Raw genomic sequence first — 21154 nt, 5'->3', positions numbered from 1 at the left:
ATTATAATGTTATCAGAGTAATGTGCTGTTTGAATATGACCTACTACAATTTGCTATTTTATCGAGGTTGGATCAGTCCTGTGAGAATAAGATAAGACCTGACTGCAAATTCACCAAATAGAATTGCCTGTTCAACACTTTCTAGTCACAAGAAGGAGGTGAACAAATCCCAGTTTGCTTTTGTGCAGGAATTAACATTTCAAACAAAAACGAAGAAAATCTCTTAAAACATATTTCAGCAGAGCATTTGGACATCGAGACTCATCCATAGAAGAATGAGATCAGCATGGTTCATAGGAAGTGAGTAGAAGAAGATTCATAATGACACTGAAAGATTGCATCCTGCAGGAACCATAAAGGCATAGCACCAATTGCAACTTTTGGATGAAATGTTCAGATGAGGTTCTGGCTGCCTGTACAGGTGGATAAAAGTACCTCTTGGTTCCATTTATATAAGACATCTTCTCCCTGTTGCATAACTGAATATTTCACCCCAATTAATAACAGCAAAAAGAAAGCAGATTAGCAGTTTATTCATCCTATTTATTTCTTATTAACCTATTCAGAGATATTAATATACAGTGGGTTTTTGAACCTGAGCCTCCCAGAGCAGGCAGAAGGACACTACACCACAAGAAGCCCCCTATTATGGATCATTATCTTAACTTGCTGTTTGTGAGACCTTGCTCTGTGCAAATTGCTTCTTGTATTTACCTATATTAGAATAGCTGCATTTCAAAAATAATCAATTCATTGAAAGTATTGTGATACTTGGATGGTGTGGTTGACATACTATGAATGTAAAAAGAGGTAAAAACAATGACTGCAGATGCTGGAAACCAGATTCTGGATCAGTGGTGCTGGAAGAGCACAGTAGTTCAGGCAGCATCCAACGAGAAGCGATCTCCTCCCCCACACACCCATTGTACTCTATGCTACTCTCTCCCCACCCCACCCTCCTCTAGCTTATCTCTCCATGTTTCCCCCTCACTGCCTTTATTCCTGATGAAGGGCTTTTGCCCGAAACGTCGATTTCGCTGCTCGTTGGATGTTGCCTGAACTGCTGTGCTCTTCCAGCACCACTGATCCAGATGCTATGAATGTAATTTCTAGTTTACTCCGCCCTTTGAATATTTAAAATAAAAAGTTTTTTAATCGACCTGCTTCGACAGATTATAAAACAACACTGGAAAACATGGGGTTTGAACCCAGGCCTTCCAACCTAGAGGCACAGGCAATACCACTGTACCATAAGCACCCATGTCAATTGTCCCTTTACACCAATTAATATGACAGCAACCAGATGTCTTTCCATCAACTTAAGCAATGTACACCATTTCAAGGAAGTGCTGTAAAACTAGCAATCCCTCAACCTTGTCCATCTGCTGTCCAAGATGAAATGTCCAGGGATTTAATAAACCTGTATTGGTTACAAGGAAAATAATTCAGACTTACAGAACGTCAATGAAATCACTGGAGTACAAAGGTGTTGGAACCTTACATAAATTACGCCACTTAACAGTGCTTTATTCTCTTCCCTCTCTTGAGTTGGCATTGAGGTGATGAGAGTGTTTTAAGCAGGGTCATGCAAGAATATTAAGGAGCTTGATTCTCCACTTGCATGTCAAACAACCTTTTGAAGTTCGACAGATTCATCACTGAGCCTGCACCAGACGATGCTGATTGTTATGTCTGGGAAATCACTCTAGAGAGAGAGAGAAAAATTGAAAGCTTCCTCATTGATTAATCCATCTTCTTTGTGTTCAGCTGGAATGAAAGTTTCAGTTTCAGAGAGTACTTTGGCCTGCAGCAGTTTCCCAGATGCATTCCCAGAGCAGAGGTTAGATGACAGTTGAGAAGGCTATTTTTGACACATGCACTGATGAGAAGATGAAAACAAATTGATCAGCACTAAAAGGCCATTATGCAAACGGATATTAAGAGCCAGGAGACTAATCTAGTATCCTGATTTCCCCATTGTGTGATTATAGTTTAAAATGGCTAGCACCAGTGATATCAGTCTGCATCAAACAAATTTATAGTCCTGACTTGAGGCTATATATAACAAACATACCCTTTAGACTCCCACTTGTGTGCATTACATGTTACTTAGATACCATTTTCCAGCAATGGACATCATTCTTTTACACTTGGACATTTAGTGATATATGAGAAGGGATATGTGGTCATTTTTCTTTCAAAATGACACTTGGTATTTTCAATCTGGTCTAAGTGGCTGTTCACAGTTCTAATTCTTGGTCAGTCTTTCACAAAGGAGGGTCATTTGTATCATTATCATCACTTGTGTGTCAGTTTCCAACAAACGTCTACCAGGGTAGAATGGTGCAGGGGGTCAGGCCACAGGTCTTAACTGGGAGTAGAGAAAGAGTATTGGTATTTTAAATAAAATGTACAAACAAATAAGCACAAAATATACTTAAGAATGTATCCTCAACCTAACTGCTAGGTCATAGAGTCATAGAAATGTACAGCACAGAAACACACCTTTTGGTCCAACTTGTCCATGCCAACCAGATATCCAAACCTAATCTAGTCCCATTTGCCAGCACTTAGCCCATATCCCTTCAACCCTTCCTATTCATTTAGCCATCCAGATGCCTTTTAAATACTGTCATTGTAACAGCCTCCATCCCTTCCTCTGGCAGCTTGTTCCATCCATGCATCCCCCTCTGTGTGAAAATCTGCCCCTTGAAAAGGTGCCGGTGGGAATATGAAATGGTGGAAATCAAAACAAGTCCATTGAGTACCGTACCCAAACCTCAGTTCCCACTTCTGTTCCTGTCACAGCATTACCAGTAGCAGGGTGACGGGTGCTACTGTTGGATTGCTTGCCCATCTGCCAGCAGATTGAGGACATTAACTGGACAGCTAACCTGCGATTGCCGAGTTTTAGAGTAAAAAATGAGGTCTGCAGATGCTGGAGATCAGAGCTGCAAATGTGTTGCTGGTCAAAGCACAGCAGGCCAGGCAGCATCCCAGGAACAGAGAATTCGACGCTTCGAGCATAAGCCCTGATGAAGGGCTTATGCTCGAAGCGTCGAATTCTCTGTTCCTGGGATGCTGCCTGCATTGCCGAGTTTTAACATGGAGAGGCTCATGCAGAGAGCCCAGCCCAGCAGCTTCATGTGGACATCGAGCAGCCCTTATTATGGCCCCCCTTTGGAACCCATCAGAGGGTCTGCCAAAGGTTTAAACTCTTCCGCACCTCCCCCTAATGTTCCCTTCCCCCTCGGCAATATTCTCTCCAAGCTGTGCATTTATACAGGCATGGAACAGCCCATCAAGAGCTGCACGCTGAATTATTACAGCTGCACACCTCGCAGTGGGTAAATGGAGTTTACTGTCACTACTACCCAAAACATTTTCCTACTGTGACCCTATCTTAAGGTTTGAAAATGGTCATTAGTGATAAATCTGAATGTGTGGAGCCTGGTGAGAATGGGAGCCTGTTAGAACAGGACAACTTTATTCAGCTCAACCAGCGCTCCACTGCTACTGCAGGGTTTGTGGCTCCAAAATTTCAGCTTGCATCCCCCTAACTCAGGGTCCCACACCCCATATTGGGATGCCACACTCTCACCCATAGGTGAAGGAACGATAGACTTCCCCACCACAGGAAACTAAAGGATGAAAGCCAAATCTGGCAAGATTAATCAAGTGGATTTTTTTATAAAAATTAATTTGTGCGATGTGGGTGTCATTGGCTGGCCAGCCCTAGCTCCCCTTTGAGAAAGTGTGGGTGAGCTGCCTTCTTGAACCGCTCCAGTCCACCCACAGTGCTGTTAGAGAGGGAATGCCAGGATGTTGACCCAGTGACAGTGAAGGAACACTGATATATTTCCAAGTTAGGATGGCGAGTGGCTTGGAGGGGAACTTGCAGGTAGTAATGTTTCTATGTATCTGCGGCCTTTGTCCTTCTAGATGGAAGTTTTCATGGGTTTGGAAGATGCAGTCTGAGAATCACTGGCGAATTTCTGCAGCCAATGTGATCTTTCACCTATTCCTGGATTCTGAAATTCTGCTTTACACAGTTGTTCACAGGCTGTTTGCTCACAATGTCCCTCCCATTCATTGCTTCCTGCCCTACCCTCCCACTCATCATCATCCTCCCACTCCCCAGTCCCATCCTGGTTCCTCTTTCCCTCTTGATATTGCCAAACTCACTTCCTCCCTTCTGTCATCCTTCTCCAAAGAGAAGTGGTGACTGGAAGGCAGTGACAAATCAGAGGATCAATGAGGGAAGCAACAAGTTGGATTGGGATTGGGAATGTCAAGAAGGAAGCACCAAGTTGGATAGTTGAGGGGGAAGTGGCAGGTGGGGGAGAGAGGGAGGGAAACAGTGGATGGTGGAATTCTAGCAAAGGAGGTAGGAAGGTTATGGAATGAATTGGTAAGCAGGATGATTGAGGAGGAGAACAGTGAATGGAGGGGTTGGGGGGTGAATAGTGGAGGAGTCAGGCAGGGGAGGCTGGGGTTGTGGGGGGAGGGGGGAGAACTGCAAGAGGGAGAGTCTGGGTAGTGAGTGGTACATTGTGGGGAGTGAGGGTGAGTCAGGGGAAGGGAGCAGGACGAGTGCAACAGCAAGTGCTGGAGTCAAGGAAGGAAACTACAGGTGGAAAAAGATTACCCTCCAAGAGTGAACTGTACAATTAGTTTTCCTCCCGGGATTCCATTAGCACTCTGGCATTTTTCAGGAAGACAGGGTGCATGTGATGAATTTGCCCGGGGAGATTTTTGTCACCGAGGATCCTCTGTGATACTGTCCAACACTGATCACAGGATTAGACTTACCTGAATATTTACCCAGGAATTGTTTCACTGGTTAATATATAGCCTCGCTCAGAAATGAGCCAGTGACTCTCAAATCCCCCTCCCCCAAACCAACTGATACAATCTGACCACCCCAGCACCCCACCAACCTGATCATTTCCTCCCTGCAATGTGCTGACCAGATAAATGATCACTCCAACCTGACCACCCCCAACTGGAACTCCCATCCAATCATACTACACTGTACAGACTCGTCTCCAATCTGGCATAACCTAACTCACCACCCAGACTGAACTACCCACCATCAAATACTGCAACCTGACCTGAAATCCTTTGATTGACCACCCCCTCACTCCAACTGGCCCCCAAATCCTCCTACTCCACCTCAATCTGACGATGCTTGGCTTGACTCCCTCCCCCATCCCCAGTCTGATTGGCTCCTTGCCTTGACTATCCCCTCTCAATCTGACCAGCCCATCCTCTGCACCTCCTCCCCCATACCCCAGCCCAGAGCTGATCATCTCCTCACCTGAATTATTCGACTCCTACTCAACAATGGCCAACCCAATGAACCTTGATCCGACCTGATTATCCCTGATCCAACAACTTCCCCAAACCACCACCACGCCACCCCCTTACCCCAAATACTCTTCAACCCAATGATACCCCTCTCAAACAGATTCGTACATCAGATATGGATTTCTGGGTTCAGCTGGGAAGGCAGGATAATCTGAACTGAGGCTCTCATTAGCTCTCTCTGCTCTTCAGTAATTTAAGTCAAACTGCAGGATGCTGCTGAAGGTTACTTCCTCCTTCAGAAGGACAGATACAGCTTAATGAATAAAGACTTCATGAGAATTGGTGAAATGTGTTGAAGATCAATTATATTGAAGTTAGAATCAGACTCAAAAGCTGCTATGTTAGGACACATCTGCAGTTGAAGTTATTGGGCTTCCCCCTTGATATCTACCCTATCTGACTAATGTGTATGCATTCACTAAAAAACTTGAGACTTTTAGATCTTGGTATGTCATAAAAAGGAGACACATCTTCTCTTCTAGGAGAAAATGAGGACTGCAGATGTTGGAGATCAGAGTCATTCCTGATGAAGAGTTTATGCTCGAAATGTTGATTCTCCTGCTCCTCGGATGCTGCCTGACCTACTGTGTGTGCCCAGTGCCACATTTCTGACAGCTTCTCTTCTGCGGTTATTTATTTTGCTTGCTGCATTAATAGGCTATACCGACATATTTCTGTACAAATATCAACAGCATGTTCTGGAAATCTTTGATGGATGAGAACCAGGGAATACCATACCAATGAAAACTAACCAACATTTATTAACTACTTGCACTAGATACAAAGAGATGGTTGAACAAGATTTCAATAGAACCTTCTCTACTCAGGTTCCAGTACCAAGGGACCTGAGATTGTTAATATAGCCCAGTTGCTAACATAAACCCCTCAAATACCACCAATAGCAGCATTGGCCATTACTGGAAGCTCAAGCTGGAAATAGGGAGGATCATCGTGGTGCTGAAAACTTTATAGACATTGCTGTTAATTGGAAGAGTTGGTGTTGTGTCTCTCAGACTTTCACCCTCTGGTTCACAAGTGCCAATCTATCTCTAACCTCCTTTATTTGTTGCTTTGTGAAAGTGGCTGAGCTATTTCCATCGCTATTCACAATCAGCTGAAATTTCCTTTTTTACATTTTTTTATCAATTCAAAAGACTCTCTCTGTTTTCATCTCATCAAATTGAAGCTAAAAAATCCTTATGTTGTCATTTCTCCCAATTCAACTTTTCTTCTGTAAACAAGGAGCTCCAGTCTAAACCTAACGAATGCCTCTCTAACATGAGGGTTTCAGCCATAGGGAGAGGCTGAATAAGCTGGAGCTATTTTCCCTGGAATATCGGAGACTAAGAGGTGAGCTGATAGAAGGTTATAAAATCATGACGGGCGTAGGTGGGGTCAATAGTCAATGTGGGTAGGGGAAACCAAAACTAGACAGCACAAGCTTAAGGTGAGGGGAAAGATTTAAAAGGGACAACTTTTTCACGCAGGGGGTGTTGTGTGTATGGAATGAGCTGCCAGGGACGTGGTGGATGCTGGTACAATTACAGCATTTGAAAGGCATCTGGATCAGTACTTGATTAGCAAGGGTTTAGAGAGTCAACCACGAGCAAATGGAACGAGATTAATTTAGGATATCTGGTCAGCATGGACAAGTAGGACTGAAGGGTCTGCTTCCATGCTGTACATCTCTATGACCCTCTGACTGTATATGGCAGTGTAATGATTAGGGTACACAATTTACAGCTTGAGGTTTTAAATGATGGAAGGATTTTTAATGTTTTAATTCTTCATATTTAAGCTTGCGGCACAATGCTGGATCTCTGAGTCAGGTTTTCTCTTTAGCTGAGCTCGGTACCCTACAGCATCCTCAGTTTTTCTGGGTCACCAACCTTGACCTCTATCCAGCTCAACTTCCTGACTGAAACTCCAACACTCCGGCATCCAATGCTTAAAGTCAGATTGGTAGAGCTGAGAATGCTCCCATCAACGTGCATCCTGCCTGGGGTGCACAAAGAAATTCTCAAAGAGCAAATGCAGTTACCAAGTCTACTCTGAAACACTCCAGTTTTCACACTCCAAGCTTATCAAAGTTCCACTTCACTGGAGACAGTGAGCTAATGGAGCATCTATCTTCGTGAACTGTGCGGACACAAATCCCACTTAACCACATTCCTGCTTCCACAGAAAACAGGCTTAAGGGTGGAACTGCAAGTTTCTGGACTCAACCGCCATTTTCACAAAGGCAGTGGTCACTCACACAAATGTTTAAAAACAAGGACTGCAGATGCTGGAAACCAGAGTCTAGATTAGAGTGGTGCTGGCAAAGCACAGCAGGTCAGGCAGCATCCAAGGAGCAGGAAAATTGACGTTTTGGGCAACCTGAAATGCCGATTTTCATGCTCCTCGGATGCTGCCTGACCTGCTGTACTTTGCCAGCACCACTCTAATCTAGACTCACACAAATGCAGCCTTTCACAAATACAGAGCATCTCCCTCAACCAGAATTAAGGGAAAAATATACGGCTCGATCTTCAAAAACTGTGTCAGTCACTTGAAGCTCATTTTGTTTTCTAGATTTACTCACAGTCTACTGTTACAAGCAACTCAGTTAGTGGGTGATTTTTGTATAACATAATTATTCGCATCATAGAAACTGTCAGCAAGAAGATCGCCTGCCAATCAAAGCTGCACATTTAGCATCCTTGACGCGATTTGAAGACAACCAACATTTTTTCTAAATTAACCAATAGTACTTTTCTAATCAACCTGTTCAGATAACTTATTGTACACCACTGGAACATATGGGATTGAACTGGGACCTCCCTGATTCAGAGCAGAGACACTACCACTGCACCACAAGAGGACCCAGCCAACATTTATTAAATGGGAACATGGTATGTTTCACATGCAGGTGACAAGGGCACAATTCTGAGTGAAAACATTGCTGAAGAAACTATAGAGAGGGCACCAAGATGCTTTGATCCTTCCTTGGAAGAGCTGGTTCAGGAATCAAGATAAAGAACTAAATGCTTTTGTCTCCAACAGATAGGAAATCCACTAGACATCTATTCCACAATTCATCAGAAAGAATTTGTAGTGCATTTGATTGGCAGGAGCTTGTAGTGTGCAGAGAGAACAGAGACAGTGAAGTGGATCATGGAATCACCTGAATTTGCTGTGCAAAATATTTCGAGAGATCAAGGGGTCAAAGAGGATGGTTTTGAATAAACCCTGCATGGCCTCTACCCCAGCTTTGCTCATTTCCATAGCTGGTTAACAAGTATGAGAAAACAGGTGTATGTTACATTAAATATAGGGAAATGCTGGAAGAAATTCAATTATATAGCTAGGGTTAAGCGAAGAGCATTTTTGATGCTCTTGGTATACTTCCTATGTTTTCATCGGTTATCACATGGATTTTATTCAAATGGTTCCTTTTTTAACTACTTTAATTTTCTTATATTTAATGTCTCATATTTCTTTACATCTGTTCTCTCTAACCAGGTTTCACTTCCCCACAACCCTCATGTTGCACGCTGACTATAATGAGAGGCACCTTCTCTTAATACCTCACACAATTCTCAAGACAGTAGAAAGATGTGCATAACTCCAGATAACAGCATGATACTATGCATCAAAGAAACTGAGTGTAATATCTTCCTGCTGGCCATCAAAAGGAGGGAAGTTTGAGGCTACCAAGGCCAGGCGACAGACTTTAGAGCGTTTGTTCAGAACCATTCCTTTTTGCCCCCTCAATCTCTCTTGAAACATTTTGCACAGTAAACTCAGTTGACTTTATGTAAAAAAGATCCACTTCCTCTGACTTCCCTTTGGAAGCTTCAGCTTCCAAATATGGGGAAATTCCTGTGCTGGTCAACAAAGAGGACGAAAGTCTTTCAGAAAACTCACTGTTTCTCACGACATTGGCATTCAAAAATGCCTGCTTAGATGGAAACCATTGTGGAAGTGATTACATGAGATGACTCAATGGGCACAAATCTGCAGAATGTAGGATGTGTGGATAAGTTGCCACATGTACCAGATTGCAGAAGGCAGATTTCCATACTGCAGCAGACTTATGCTACATTGCAAGCTTGAGATAACTGAAGAAAACTCATGGATATTTGCTGGAGAATGTTAGGTGCAGTGACATACTGGCAGAGAATCTTAATTAGCATCCAGTTGGAGCCCCATCCCACAAAATACAGAGGGATTCTATACAATATGGATACAGCAGTCCCCTCCAATAGCAATGCAGTAATACCCATGCTGATGGACCCTCTGTTATCAGTTTCCATGCTGAATGACTCCATGGTTTGCATTGGCTGGGAGGAACGTTATTGAGTAGGGCCTCCGAAGCATCTCAGTCACCTAGTTGTGTTGAAATAACTTTTGAGAATGGCCTGTTATCCTCTCTCAGCATCCTACCACTGCCAGCTCCAAAACAATCTATTCCTGCTAAGGTGATGGACCGTGTCATCTGATATTCCAATAATTTTACAGGTGGTTAAAGACAGGATAGCGAGTTGGTGAAGGAGGAAATCATCTGGATTGCTGCCAGGACAATAGGCACCAATGTGCATACTCATGTTGCTTCTACTTACAAAATTACCATACATTGAGGGGAAGCAATGCATTTTGGCTGAGGAGGCCACAGAAGACTGCTTCCAAAAAAACACATTCCACAATAACCATTGAGGATGATTGTATATGTGAACTATCTTAAAGGAGCACAATTGGATTGGATGGTAAATGTGTTTTGGTTCTGGCTTCTGTGTTAGAGTTTATTTTTGTTGTGACATGAGGATAAAATTCTTGAATTAAACTAAAGGAAATTGGGTCCAGGCGTGCAGGGTGCTGTGGCCTCTGCCTCTCTTTTCCTTCTCCTCTATCTGATCCTACATCTCATGCTGGTCTGGCTATCCAGGTGATGCTAAGGACTGGTCTATTGTGATGGTGACGAGGCAAATGCAAAACATGGATATCAGCTTGGTACTCAGCTGGAAATTCCCTCTTCAACAGACTAGACGGTGGAATATTTTTATGAGCAGGTGGTTGTTTGCTTGATAATATTCACCACAATTCTCATTGGAGATCTGTCCTGCTCCTGCTCCTGTTCCTGGTCATGGTCGTGAGCCAAGATAATAGGCCTTGTCACCTGATTATCAACCTATAAATAAATGGCCTGATTGGAATGAAGATAGCATTGGGGGTGAAGCAGGATGCATGTCATGACTACTGCTGGGATAGTAGACAGAGAGCTGCATCCTGCTTACATTGACAGAATGGAATCCCGTTCATTTGAGCTTGTTAGGATGATGATAGGGAGCACTCAAAGAAATGTTCCAATGTTCTCCTGCCCTCTTGCTCTGTCCATTTGGGAGGGGAAAAAAAATCACTTTGTGCTGTTCTTTGTGGTAAAACTATGGGATATGCTAGTGCCACCTTCTGCGGTCATAGAGGAGACATGACTATGAAGTTAAAGCTGACAGTAACTTTGACATCTTGGAAAAAGTGAGGACTGCAGTCAGAATCAAAACGCGTGGCGCTGGAAAGGCACAGCAGGTCAGGCAGCATCCGAGGGGCAGGAGAATCGATACTTTGGGCATAAGCCCTTCTGAAGGAGAAATGTTGACTCGCCTGCCCCTCGGATGCTGACTGACCTGCTGTGCTTTTCCAGCGCCTTGCCTTTTGACAGGAACCTTGACATCTACAAGCAGCACTGTCCAAGACACAGGCTTGAGTTGTGAGTGTTGCAGGTGAAATAATTGGTGACAGGTTTTGTGAAGAAGCGAGTGTAGCTGAGGCATTGCTGCTGCATAAGGTTTGTATCGAAGTGCTAACTGAACACTTCAACAGGTAACAGCCCTTTGCTCAGTGCCCTCTTGCCCTCCACCTTCTTCTGGCAGTAGTCATTGTTACTGCTCTTTCTCATCCTCCATATCATAATGAGTTAATCTGTCCTGGTAATGGCTGAGGACAGAGTGTTTCTCAGAGTATTGGGGGAATCTTTGTACTTTGAAAAACACTGGGGTGGGAGGGTCTTTTCCCTTTGAACAGAGAAACAGATTGCAATTTTATTGAACAACGAACAGCATTTTCCCATTAGCGCACTGAAACATTAAACTAGGAGTCGCGTCATTAATACATTTTAGTTTTCTAATAAACTGAACAGCATAAAATTTTACAGCCTACATCATTTGAATCTCCACTTGTGAAATATACAGCCAACTAAACAATACTTGTGAATAACAATATATCTACGATATTATTTAATGATGTTGCATAGACAATGTTCATATTTCACCCAAAGTTCAGACGACAGGCAGTGAGTGAATCTGTGGTTTCCTCATGTGGTATACACTATTCATCACACGTAAAATACTCTCATTTGCTTCAACCAGGCTAGATGATGTTGCATAAAATGTTTTTGAGACTGCTTTGTGGAGCAGGAGAATCTAGTAATTATTCTTGAATTTCATCAATAGAACTAAAGGCTTCTTCAAATTTAAATGTTGCCCTTAATTAACCATACGTGACTAATCACTCATTCCTGTAAACTCACCCTTCCTGCGTAATGCATGATCGTGAAGGCTGAGCCTGGGTCCTTTGATGGAATGTTCCCATTTCCATCCTTTGTCGACATGTAAACAGCATTTGTATGAGCTGTTTCCAAATGGGACTGCAGCCGTTTGCTGAGGCTTTGTTCCATTGATCGAAGAGTCTGGCTTTCTTCATCTAGCAATGATAAAAAGCCAGTAGGTTTCTGAAATGACAAAGGAATAGATTGGATAAATTAGCAATGTAGCCTGAATGACTTCTTAATTGGGTGAGATCCATTTGGTTGGGTTATGCAAAACTTCTCTTTAAACCTATTAAAATGATTCTTTTAAAAAGCTGCTGTAAAATTATGCTTGCAAATGATCATTTACTTTATCTTTAAAACCAGGGACATATTAAATCTTTAAAAGCAGACATAAGGGTCCAATGCTTCATCTACAAACAACCTCCAGGCCTATAAGAAACTTTACTTCAATTGTATTTAAAAAAGTGTTTCATGAAGGACCTTTAAAAATGGCTATAATTGAATTGATTGACTTTATTTCATACTGAGCAATAATGTTAATAAGCATAAATAAGGCGTTTATTTGCCTTATATATTTATCCTGATATTTAAGGTGAATTTTAAGTGAGCTTATATTATTTCATTAAATAGATGTTGCATGTACATTGTTTGAAATGCTCTACTTTTCATATTCCCAACCTGTACAGAATAAACAGGTGTGTAATGGCTTAAAAAAGAAGCAAGTGGTTCTGGTGCAGGTGAGGTGGGAGAAGTTATGAGGGGAAAGAGCAAAGCAGCCTTTTCCTGTTTCCAAACAGTTTTTCCAAATTCAATGAATAAACCCTGAACAGGGCCATTGTAGCAACGAGTCTCTTTCTCCTGCTGCTTTCATTCTGGGCAGGAGTACAACAGCTGAAGTGCATATCACCTGTCTAGGCCTAGGAACATGTATTCCAGGGGATTAATATATCCTGGAGGCATTCCCATCTAAGGTCTGTACAACTGCCCGAGCCTTATGACAGTAAACTTTAGTTGCAGATCTGCAAGACTGAAAGAACAATTATTTTGCTGGCACCAGTGTCATCTAGGCTGCTACACTCTGGGGTACAACTGGATCCTGAGGCTGAATGATTATCCAGGGAGATAAAGGCAAGTTATCCATCCTTGTGTTGTTGGATTGTCATGGGACTCCACTCCCTTCCCCACTGTTCTGCTCCACAGAGTTATTGATGCTGGCTCCACAAGTATTATTTCTACAAAGAACGCTGAATATTGGTTCTTATGGAATGAAAGAAAAGGAAAAGGTGGTGGTAGTGGTGAGGAGGTGGTTGGGGTGGGGGGGGTGGGTGCATGAGAAGCATCTGTTTCCATTTTCTCTTCTCCCGTTACCTGATGTGCCTGTATTGTGGCCACGCCAGGGTGGTTGAGATGTCAGGTGGGTGGGTCAGGAAGGTGCCACAGTACCAGGTAACTGAATTAATGACTACACTTTGTTGGGCATCTGAGGAGAGGTTGTTGTGGGGTCTCCCACATTAGCGGGATGTGCGTCAGGTCCAGGGAAGGGTCACCCTAAGGTGGATGGGGGAGAGAAGCATGTCTGTTTGCCCAAATGTTTGGAAGGGGAGGGGTGATGATGATAATGGTGTCAGTTCTGAAAGATGAGAGGGGTTGTTGGATCTGGCCAGTGTGGGAATCCAGCAGATGGAAGGTGGTTTTTGCTCCAGGGCTCGGGCCAGAGATAGGGGTCAAGGGTGGCACTGCTCTCAAGTCAGCAGTAGTCGTAGTGGGTTGTGTGGAAGGGTATAGAATCTGATTGGGGGCTTTGGATGGGGAGTGTTTCTCAGGAATCCAGAGAGGGCACACAGAAGATTTACCAGGATGTTGTCAGAACTATTAGGTCTGAATTATAGGGAGAGGTTGGCCAGGATTGGAACGTGGGAGAATGAGGGGTGACTTTATTGAGTTGTATAAAATCATATGGGACATAGATAGGATGAATGCATATACTCTTTTTCACAGGGAAGAGGATTTGAAAATTAGAGGGCATAGGTTTAAGGTGAGAGGAGAAAGATTTAAGGAGTTGAGGGGCAACTTCTTCATGTAGAGCGTGGTGCATGTATGAAATGGTCTGCCAGAGAAAGTGGTTGAAGCAAATACAACAGCAACACATAAAACATATTTGGATAGGTACATGGACGGGAAAGGTTCAGAGGGATATGGACTAAATACGGGCAATTGGAACTGGCTGAGAGGGCATCATGGTCAGTATGGACCAGTTTGGGCCAAAGGGCCTGTTTCCATATTGTATTACTCTGTGACTTGACGTGGCAGGGGGAGAGAACTTGTAGTTGTGGGGCTGGTGCAGTTTCAGTTCAGTAATTACCCAGGAGTTAGAGAAGACATTGGCAATCTAACCTTTCTTGAATAACTATTAAACCTTACTGAATTACAAACCTCTAAACATTCCCACTTTGAAAGACTTTCATGGAGAGTTCAAGACACAAGCCTATTGGAAGTTCCAATTTCCTGGAACGTCTCCCAGAGTCTGCTTTGATGGAGGTTTTGCATGAGAGTGATACACAACTGCAGTCCTCTTTGGCTATTGGAATACCTGGATCACTTCGAGGTGAGACACAATGAGAGCTCATCTGAATCTTTTCAGCAATCACCACCTGGTGGCAAGGATAGGTTACAGCAAGTTGCAATGTGGAATATGAGTATTTTAAATCAACACAATGAAAATAATAGGAACACATGGAGAGATCTTTCAAAATAAATGCTTGGCAATAGGTAGTGGCTGTCCAAAGTACTTGGTCAGATTTTCCTGACACCAGACAGTTCATTTATTACTGTTTAAAACCCAAGTGAAGTTTTAAAATAAGTGATTATTTGAGCCAGAATCCATTAAATAATGCGGGCAACACTATTTAAAAAGAAAACTGAAGAAGAATATTGGAAAATGGTCAAGAAGTATATTATGCTGAAGAATGAGGACTAACACAGCCATCTCCCCTGTGATTGAGTTGCAGGGGTGTGAAATAATCTTGCACACTGCTGCTTGTACATGGGAAAAGCTGGAAGAAGACGGCACAGGTAGATGCGTCATCAGCATACACTAGAAAACCTGAAGTGAATGGTATCCTGACATCAGACAGCATGACTAACTGACACAAAATTAATAATCAAGATTAGTAAAATGAATATGCATTTAGCCATCTCGTTGTTCACTATTCAACCTAAAAGCATGAAATACCAACTGAACCAAATGCTAGTAAGGATCAGACACCTGAAATACAAATTTTGCAAAATTTTGGAACTTTATCTATTGCAACAGTGTGTTTTTCAGGATCTTTTGGTCAGTTAATGAATTGACAAGAGAGTAATGCCACAGATTCACAGGGTAGCCCAAAGGAATACAGTATATAACTCATGTAAATATCCAAATTTTAAGGGTAAGATTTATGGGGCTGTCTTTTACATGGATAAGGGTTTTGAGGGATTCATGTATGTACTCAATAAAAGGCTGCCATAGTGAAATAAAGTAAAAACAATCAACATTACAAAATCCATATCCATTCTCTATTATTTACTCCGTACTTCTTTAATTCATTTCTTTCATCTACCCTGCCTTTCCCATGGACATCAACCAACATCACTTTTCTGAAATTCCTCTCTGGGCAGAGTTTAGGACTTGAATATTATCATTGGCTTTGTGCAGTCTACCACAGAAGATGGAGGCGCGAAGGACTGTGCCTTCCTCGGGTTAGTTGTTTCTACACGGAGCGTTATTTTTCATTCATGTAGGTAAACATTTGTTTGCAAATCCCTTGAGACTGAGGATGACTTTCTTCCACCCGAAGTTGTTGGTCTTGAGGTGGCAACAAGATCAGTGTTGGATGTGTACATCCCGACACAAGTTGGGTAAGTGGGATTAGAAGAGACAGGTGATCTGTTGTGTGGATCATTGACAGTATTGTTGCTGCAGTCAATATATATGCCTCTTTACTATGCTGAAAATGGAGTAATTCATGGACAGAAATCCAGTTGGCAACCCCCTTTTTCAGTCAAAACAACTATCAGAAAGTTGCAATGTGGTCCCTAGTGAGTGCCACAGTTGCTGCCAAACATGAAGATAAAATAAATAGATGGTATAGGTGAAATAAAACAGTGAAATAGAAAGTTCAAGCCCGAGGCATAAGCATAACCTCCTCTCCAAATAAAACCCTTGTCTCTTAGAACTAGCTCCCTTGTGACAACATACACTGAAGTGACAAGGCTTATAATCACCCCACCTTATGTAAGTATGGATGAAATGGGCAGCCTAATTACCGTTTAAGTATTTTTAGTACTGTACCAAATGTACTATAATCACGATTCCATATCCATCTTTGTTACGCATTCAAATTGTCAGCTAAGAAGTTTAATAAGTATATCATTAACAAGAAATACACATGACCTTTAACATAATTCCACAATTATGTTCTTTACACTTATTTGCAGAAATAATGCACAGCGTATGAATTATTAATCTTCTGACAAAAACATAAAAATGACGTTAGTTAATGCATTACTCTTTCACAGCTGGGCTTTGCATGGAAATTAATTCAGTGCTGAAAATGTGAATTGTCTCTTTGCTTTCAGTGGGTTGTGAATGATTAGTGTCCAGTACACTTCTTCATCAAAAATTGACAATTTCTGGCATTAAGAGGCATATTCTTTTCTCTGCCTTAATATTTTTAGGAAAACCCCCTGTACAAAAATGAGGCAGCTTCACCAGGCTGAGCTAAATGTATCCAGGCTGGTTGATCCTCACACTGTCAAAAGCAGAAAATTGTTTCACTGTTAAGCACCAGCATCTTTCATCTTGATTGGTGTAACAGCCCAATAAATCATCAACCTCCACCAAAATACACAGCTATCTATTTAATTGGGCAATGTAGTATTTCTGTTTCTGCTTTAACTCACTTCTGAAAAATACTCTTGACATTTTCAGTCGATGGATAAGTGTTTTTTTTAACCATTTTGTCTTTGGGATTGCAAATATTGTTGGCAAGACAGGCATTTCTCACCCATTTCCTGGCCTATTACAACTGCTTTGATGGAGGTGCCCTCTTGACATTGTTTTGTAGGGAGTGCCAGGATTTTGATCCACCAAAAAAAAACAAATGGAAACATATATCAAAATCACAATGGTGTGTGACAAAGGGAAACTTGGAGGTGATGGTATTCCTATGTATTTGTTATGTATGTCCTTCTTGGTGTTAGAGGAATGACTCGGGCTGAAATCATAGCAATATATTGCAGTGCCCTGCACATGTGAGCTGCTAATCAAGCAATGGTGAGACAAATGGCAGTTCTTCCCATAGAATCCAGGCCCCAGTGGTGGAGGTTCCAGCTATCATGATAGCCAGAGGCCTTCAACTCTTATGTCCACCACTGGGAATACCTGCCAAAAGACTACCACCAAAGTCCTAGAATCATGGATGACCCAGGCTACAGGGAAGTAATGTTGCGGGTGTGGGTGGGAGCTGGTTGAGGTTAGCAGGGTTGATGTAGTAGAGGAGGGGTCAGAAGCAATGTCAGGGAGATGGGTCCCAGCACCCTGTCCCTTTCCGAATTTCACTGATTGACACTGGTCGAAGAACTGTCCCTACACCCCTTTCTCCTGAGGTGATGAGCAGACACACCTTTTGACTTGAGCATGGTTTGCTCTCAGATTGATTTTTTCGAAACACTGCTAGGATAAGGCCGTTAAATGATCATCAAATTGTTCTATAAATGTAAGGTCAGTCGTAGGGAGGATTACCAGGTACAACGCCAGTCTGTGCAATTAAATGTCCCTCCTGCTTCCGAGAACATCAGCAGCAAGAGCAGAAGTTGCCATCTATTACCTCTGTTCCCCTCCAGAGATGCTGCCGGATCTGTGAAATTTTTCCAGCTTTTTTTATTTTGTTATTGTTTAGATTTCCAGCCTATTTTACTTTAGAGAGATCCTGCTGATCATAACAGATAGTTGCCTATTGCTTTCAACCAGCATGGAGGAGTCTGGCACCACATTGGCAAAGTGGATTGAGATGAGCTTTCTTTCCCCCTGCTGTGTCATGGAATCATACAGCACAGAAACAGACTCTTTGGTCCAACTAGTCCACGTCAATCATAATCTCAACTAATCTATCCCCATCTTGCCACATCCCTCCAAACCTTCCTTATTCGTATACTGGTCTAAATGTCTTTTAAACATTGCAACTGCACCCGCATCCACCACTTCCTCTGGAAGTTTATTCCTCTCTCTGTGTAATAAAGTTACCCCTCATGCATTTTTTAATCTTTCTCCTCACACCTTCAAAATATGCCCCTAGTCTTGAAATCCCCCAGGCGACCACCCCTAGGGAAAAGACACCTGCTATTCACCTTATTTGGAACCCTTACGATTTTGTAATCTCTGTCACGTCACTCCTCAACCTCCCAAGCTCCAGTGGGCGGCACGGTGGCACAGTGGTTAGCACTGCTGCCTCACAGCGCCAGAGACCCGGGTTCAATTTCCGCCTCAGGCGGCTGACTGTATGGAGTTTGCACGTTCTCCTCGTGTCTGCGCGGGTTTCCTCCGGGTGCTCCGGTTTCCTCCCACAGTCCAAAGATGTGCGGAGTCAGGTGAATTGGCCATGCTAAATTGCCTGTAGTGTTAGGTAGGGGGGTAAACGTAGGGGCATGGGTGGGTTGCGCTTCGGTGGGTCGGTGTGGACTTGTTGGGCCGAAGGGCCTGTTTCCACACTGTAAGTAATCTAAAAAAAAGTCCCAGTCTACTTAGCCTTTCCTTATAACTCAAACCCTTCAGTGCTAGCAACATCCTGGTAAATCCCTTCTGGAAGCTTCTCCAGATTAATAATACCCTTCCTGCTGCAGACTCAGACAACGTTACATTTTGTTACTCAATGAAACAAATCAATCCTGTGACAAGGATCTTTAAAACAATAACTGGGTGTATTTTTTTGAACATGAGAACCTACACAGGCAATGTTAACTGTAACAGGCAGCTTACCTGGAGGGCTGCTACTACATACTGAGCTCAGGGGCATGGGACTACAATATCCCATCCTGACTCCAGGTGAGTAATGAGTGATATTAGTTTAAGAAACACTTACTTAAAAGGTACATTTGCATCATATCACAACATTCCCCTTTTTCTATGCCAGAAGTTTACCCTTAAAAGAATCAGACTTATGATGGGACAGCAGTAGGAAATAAAATTGGGCTGAATGCTGCATATGCTTAATTTAGTGAGAGTCACATTGAGTTTTTTGAAGATATTCTTGCCACAAGGATTCTATCGTATCTTAATAAACACGACTCATGAACAACCTATCCCACTCCTATGGAATCCCTCAGGCCTGATTCAATCTTCTTCACTCCTAGAACAACTCGTCACCCAGCAGATATCTGCTGAAAGACGGGCATCCCTTGTGCCAACTGTGCACCCTGACTAGGTTTGGTAATCTGGTGGTGTCACTCACTGGCAGTATAATGCCATAGTAGTCACAGAGTCATGATGCCCTGGCACAGAGCCAAAATGGCTGACACTCCTTCACATGTACAAACTCATCCTCTCACCCTCGTTATCATTTAACCACCAGGCTACACACTTGTCCTGCTTTTCGACACAGACCATCTGAAGATCTGCTGAGTCCCCATGATCTTGCCCCCAGTGCCCAATAATCACATGCATCAGGTCATTGTCCAGGAGGGGAAAACCCAAGCAAACAGTCGGACAAGTCCAAACAGGAGATTTTATGGAAAGTCAACAAGAGGAAACACAAAGGACATTAATATAGTCCACAGTCTGCAAGTATAATGCAAATCAAATGCTGGCATTGTGGCCTCGGCTGTCCATGATGCTCTCCTGCACCCAATTAGCATCTACTGGAACTGGTAGATGCATTGAAGGGCCCAATGTCCCAGAGCAATATCATCTACAAGGAGGGATGTCTCCAGCTCAATATCCTCATCTGGGATCATTCCTCTGGCTCCTCAGGATCTATCAGATTCCTTCGTCACCTGCCCATACATAACACACAACTTCAACAGCCCATATCCATTTATCCACTTTCCATGTGGAGTCCCACCACATTGAACTTTGCCTCCAGGTGTTCTCTCTGCTCCCTGAATCACAAGATTACACCTTAATGATGTCTACCCTGCTCCTCGACACTCTCCCTGTTGACATCACGGTGGTGGTCACTGCCCATAACACTCCAACCAGTCCATAGCCCTCTGATGATATTCACATGTACCCCATGCATCTTACATTGCTGTCCATCACCACTCCTGTTCTCTTCTCCACAAAGGTCTCTGCTTTCCACTCCCAGCCTTGACTCCACCTCCCCTTTTGGCGATGAGAAGCTGCCCCTACAGGCTCCCCCTTATAATCTCCTCCTTATAATTGTTAGACAAATACCCAGCACTGCATTCATCCCAGGGTGCTGACTGATGTTAACGTGCAGTCTGAAATGTGATGGACCAGACAGTGACTGCTGTCGATGATGTTCCTTGACTGATGACAGGCGGTTCCTCCGACTGCTGGTGCTGGCCCACAGAGGATGGATGGTTGTCTGCTCTCCGGACTACAGTCAGATAGATCCACTGACTGTGGACATCCCTAACTGATGACTGACCATAGTCAAGCCCTGAACAGTATGCAGACTATTCATTTAACTGACAATACTGTGACCTTTTGACTGACAGTGATCCACCCTTGATTAGATTGAGAAGTAGCCACTACTTATTTTCCAACTAGGCCAGTTGATTGAATGTACATACAGTGCATTTGCCATGCAGGCAGCTGGCACATGCTGTGTTCATCTGATGCCAATGTGGGCCATACAGCCAGGTCTTCCTCCTGCCCTGGATAGATTCCCACCAACAGGCAGCACATCTGTGTGCCTGCATAAAAGAGTTTGTCATCCTGACAGTACAGTTAGGCCTTGGTTTTTGGCAATGCCAATGCAGTAACTGGCATGGCATGAATGCTGCAATCTTGCAGACAGGTGCTCAGAGACCAAAGAGCGGCCTAGTCCAATCCGTGACCTTGGTGGATGTGCAGGTAAAACTTTGATGGATGTGGAAGGCTCCTTTAGGGCCTTCGATGGAGGTGAGGAAGGAGGTATGGGCGCAGGTTTTGCAATTCCTGCGGTGGCAGGGGAAGGTGCCAGGACGGGAGGGTGG

At 43.2% G+C, this 21154-nt stretch overlaps 1 protein-coding gene across 1 annotated transcript in view; it reads right to left on the bottom strand.

The window, feature by feature from the left end:
* The window catches only part of myo16 (myosin XVI), a 351480-nt gene that overhangs the window by 101538 nt on the left and 228788 nt on the right, over window positions 1-21154 (bottom strand). The window contains exon 22 of the mRNA XM_060826459.1: window positions 11936-12136. Within this exon, the coding sequence (XP_060682442.1) occupies window positions 11936-12136 (201 nt within the window). The remainder of the gene's footprint in view (window positions 1-11935; window positions 12137-21154) is intronic.

Source organism: Hemiscyllium ocellatum, chromosome 6 (assembly GCF_020745735.1).
Source record: "Hemiscyllium ocellatum isolate sHemOce1 chromosome 6, sHemOce1.pat.X.cur, whole genome shotgun sequence".
In the NCBI taxonomy this organism is placed as follows: domain Eukaryota; kingdom Metazoa; phylum Chordata; class Chondrichthyes; order Orectolobiformes; family Hemiscylliidae; genus Hemiscyllium; species Hemiscyllium ocellatum.
The sequence above is the reverse complement of the archived record's forward strand: the minus strand, read 5'-3'. Positions and strand labels throughout refer to the sequence as shown.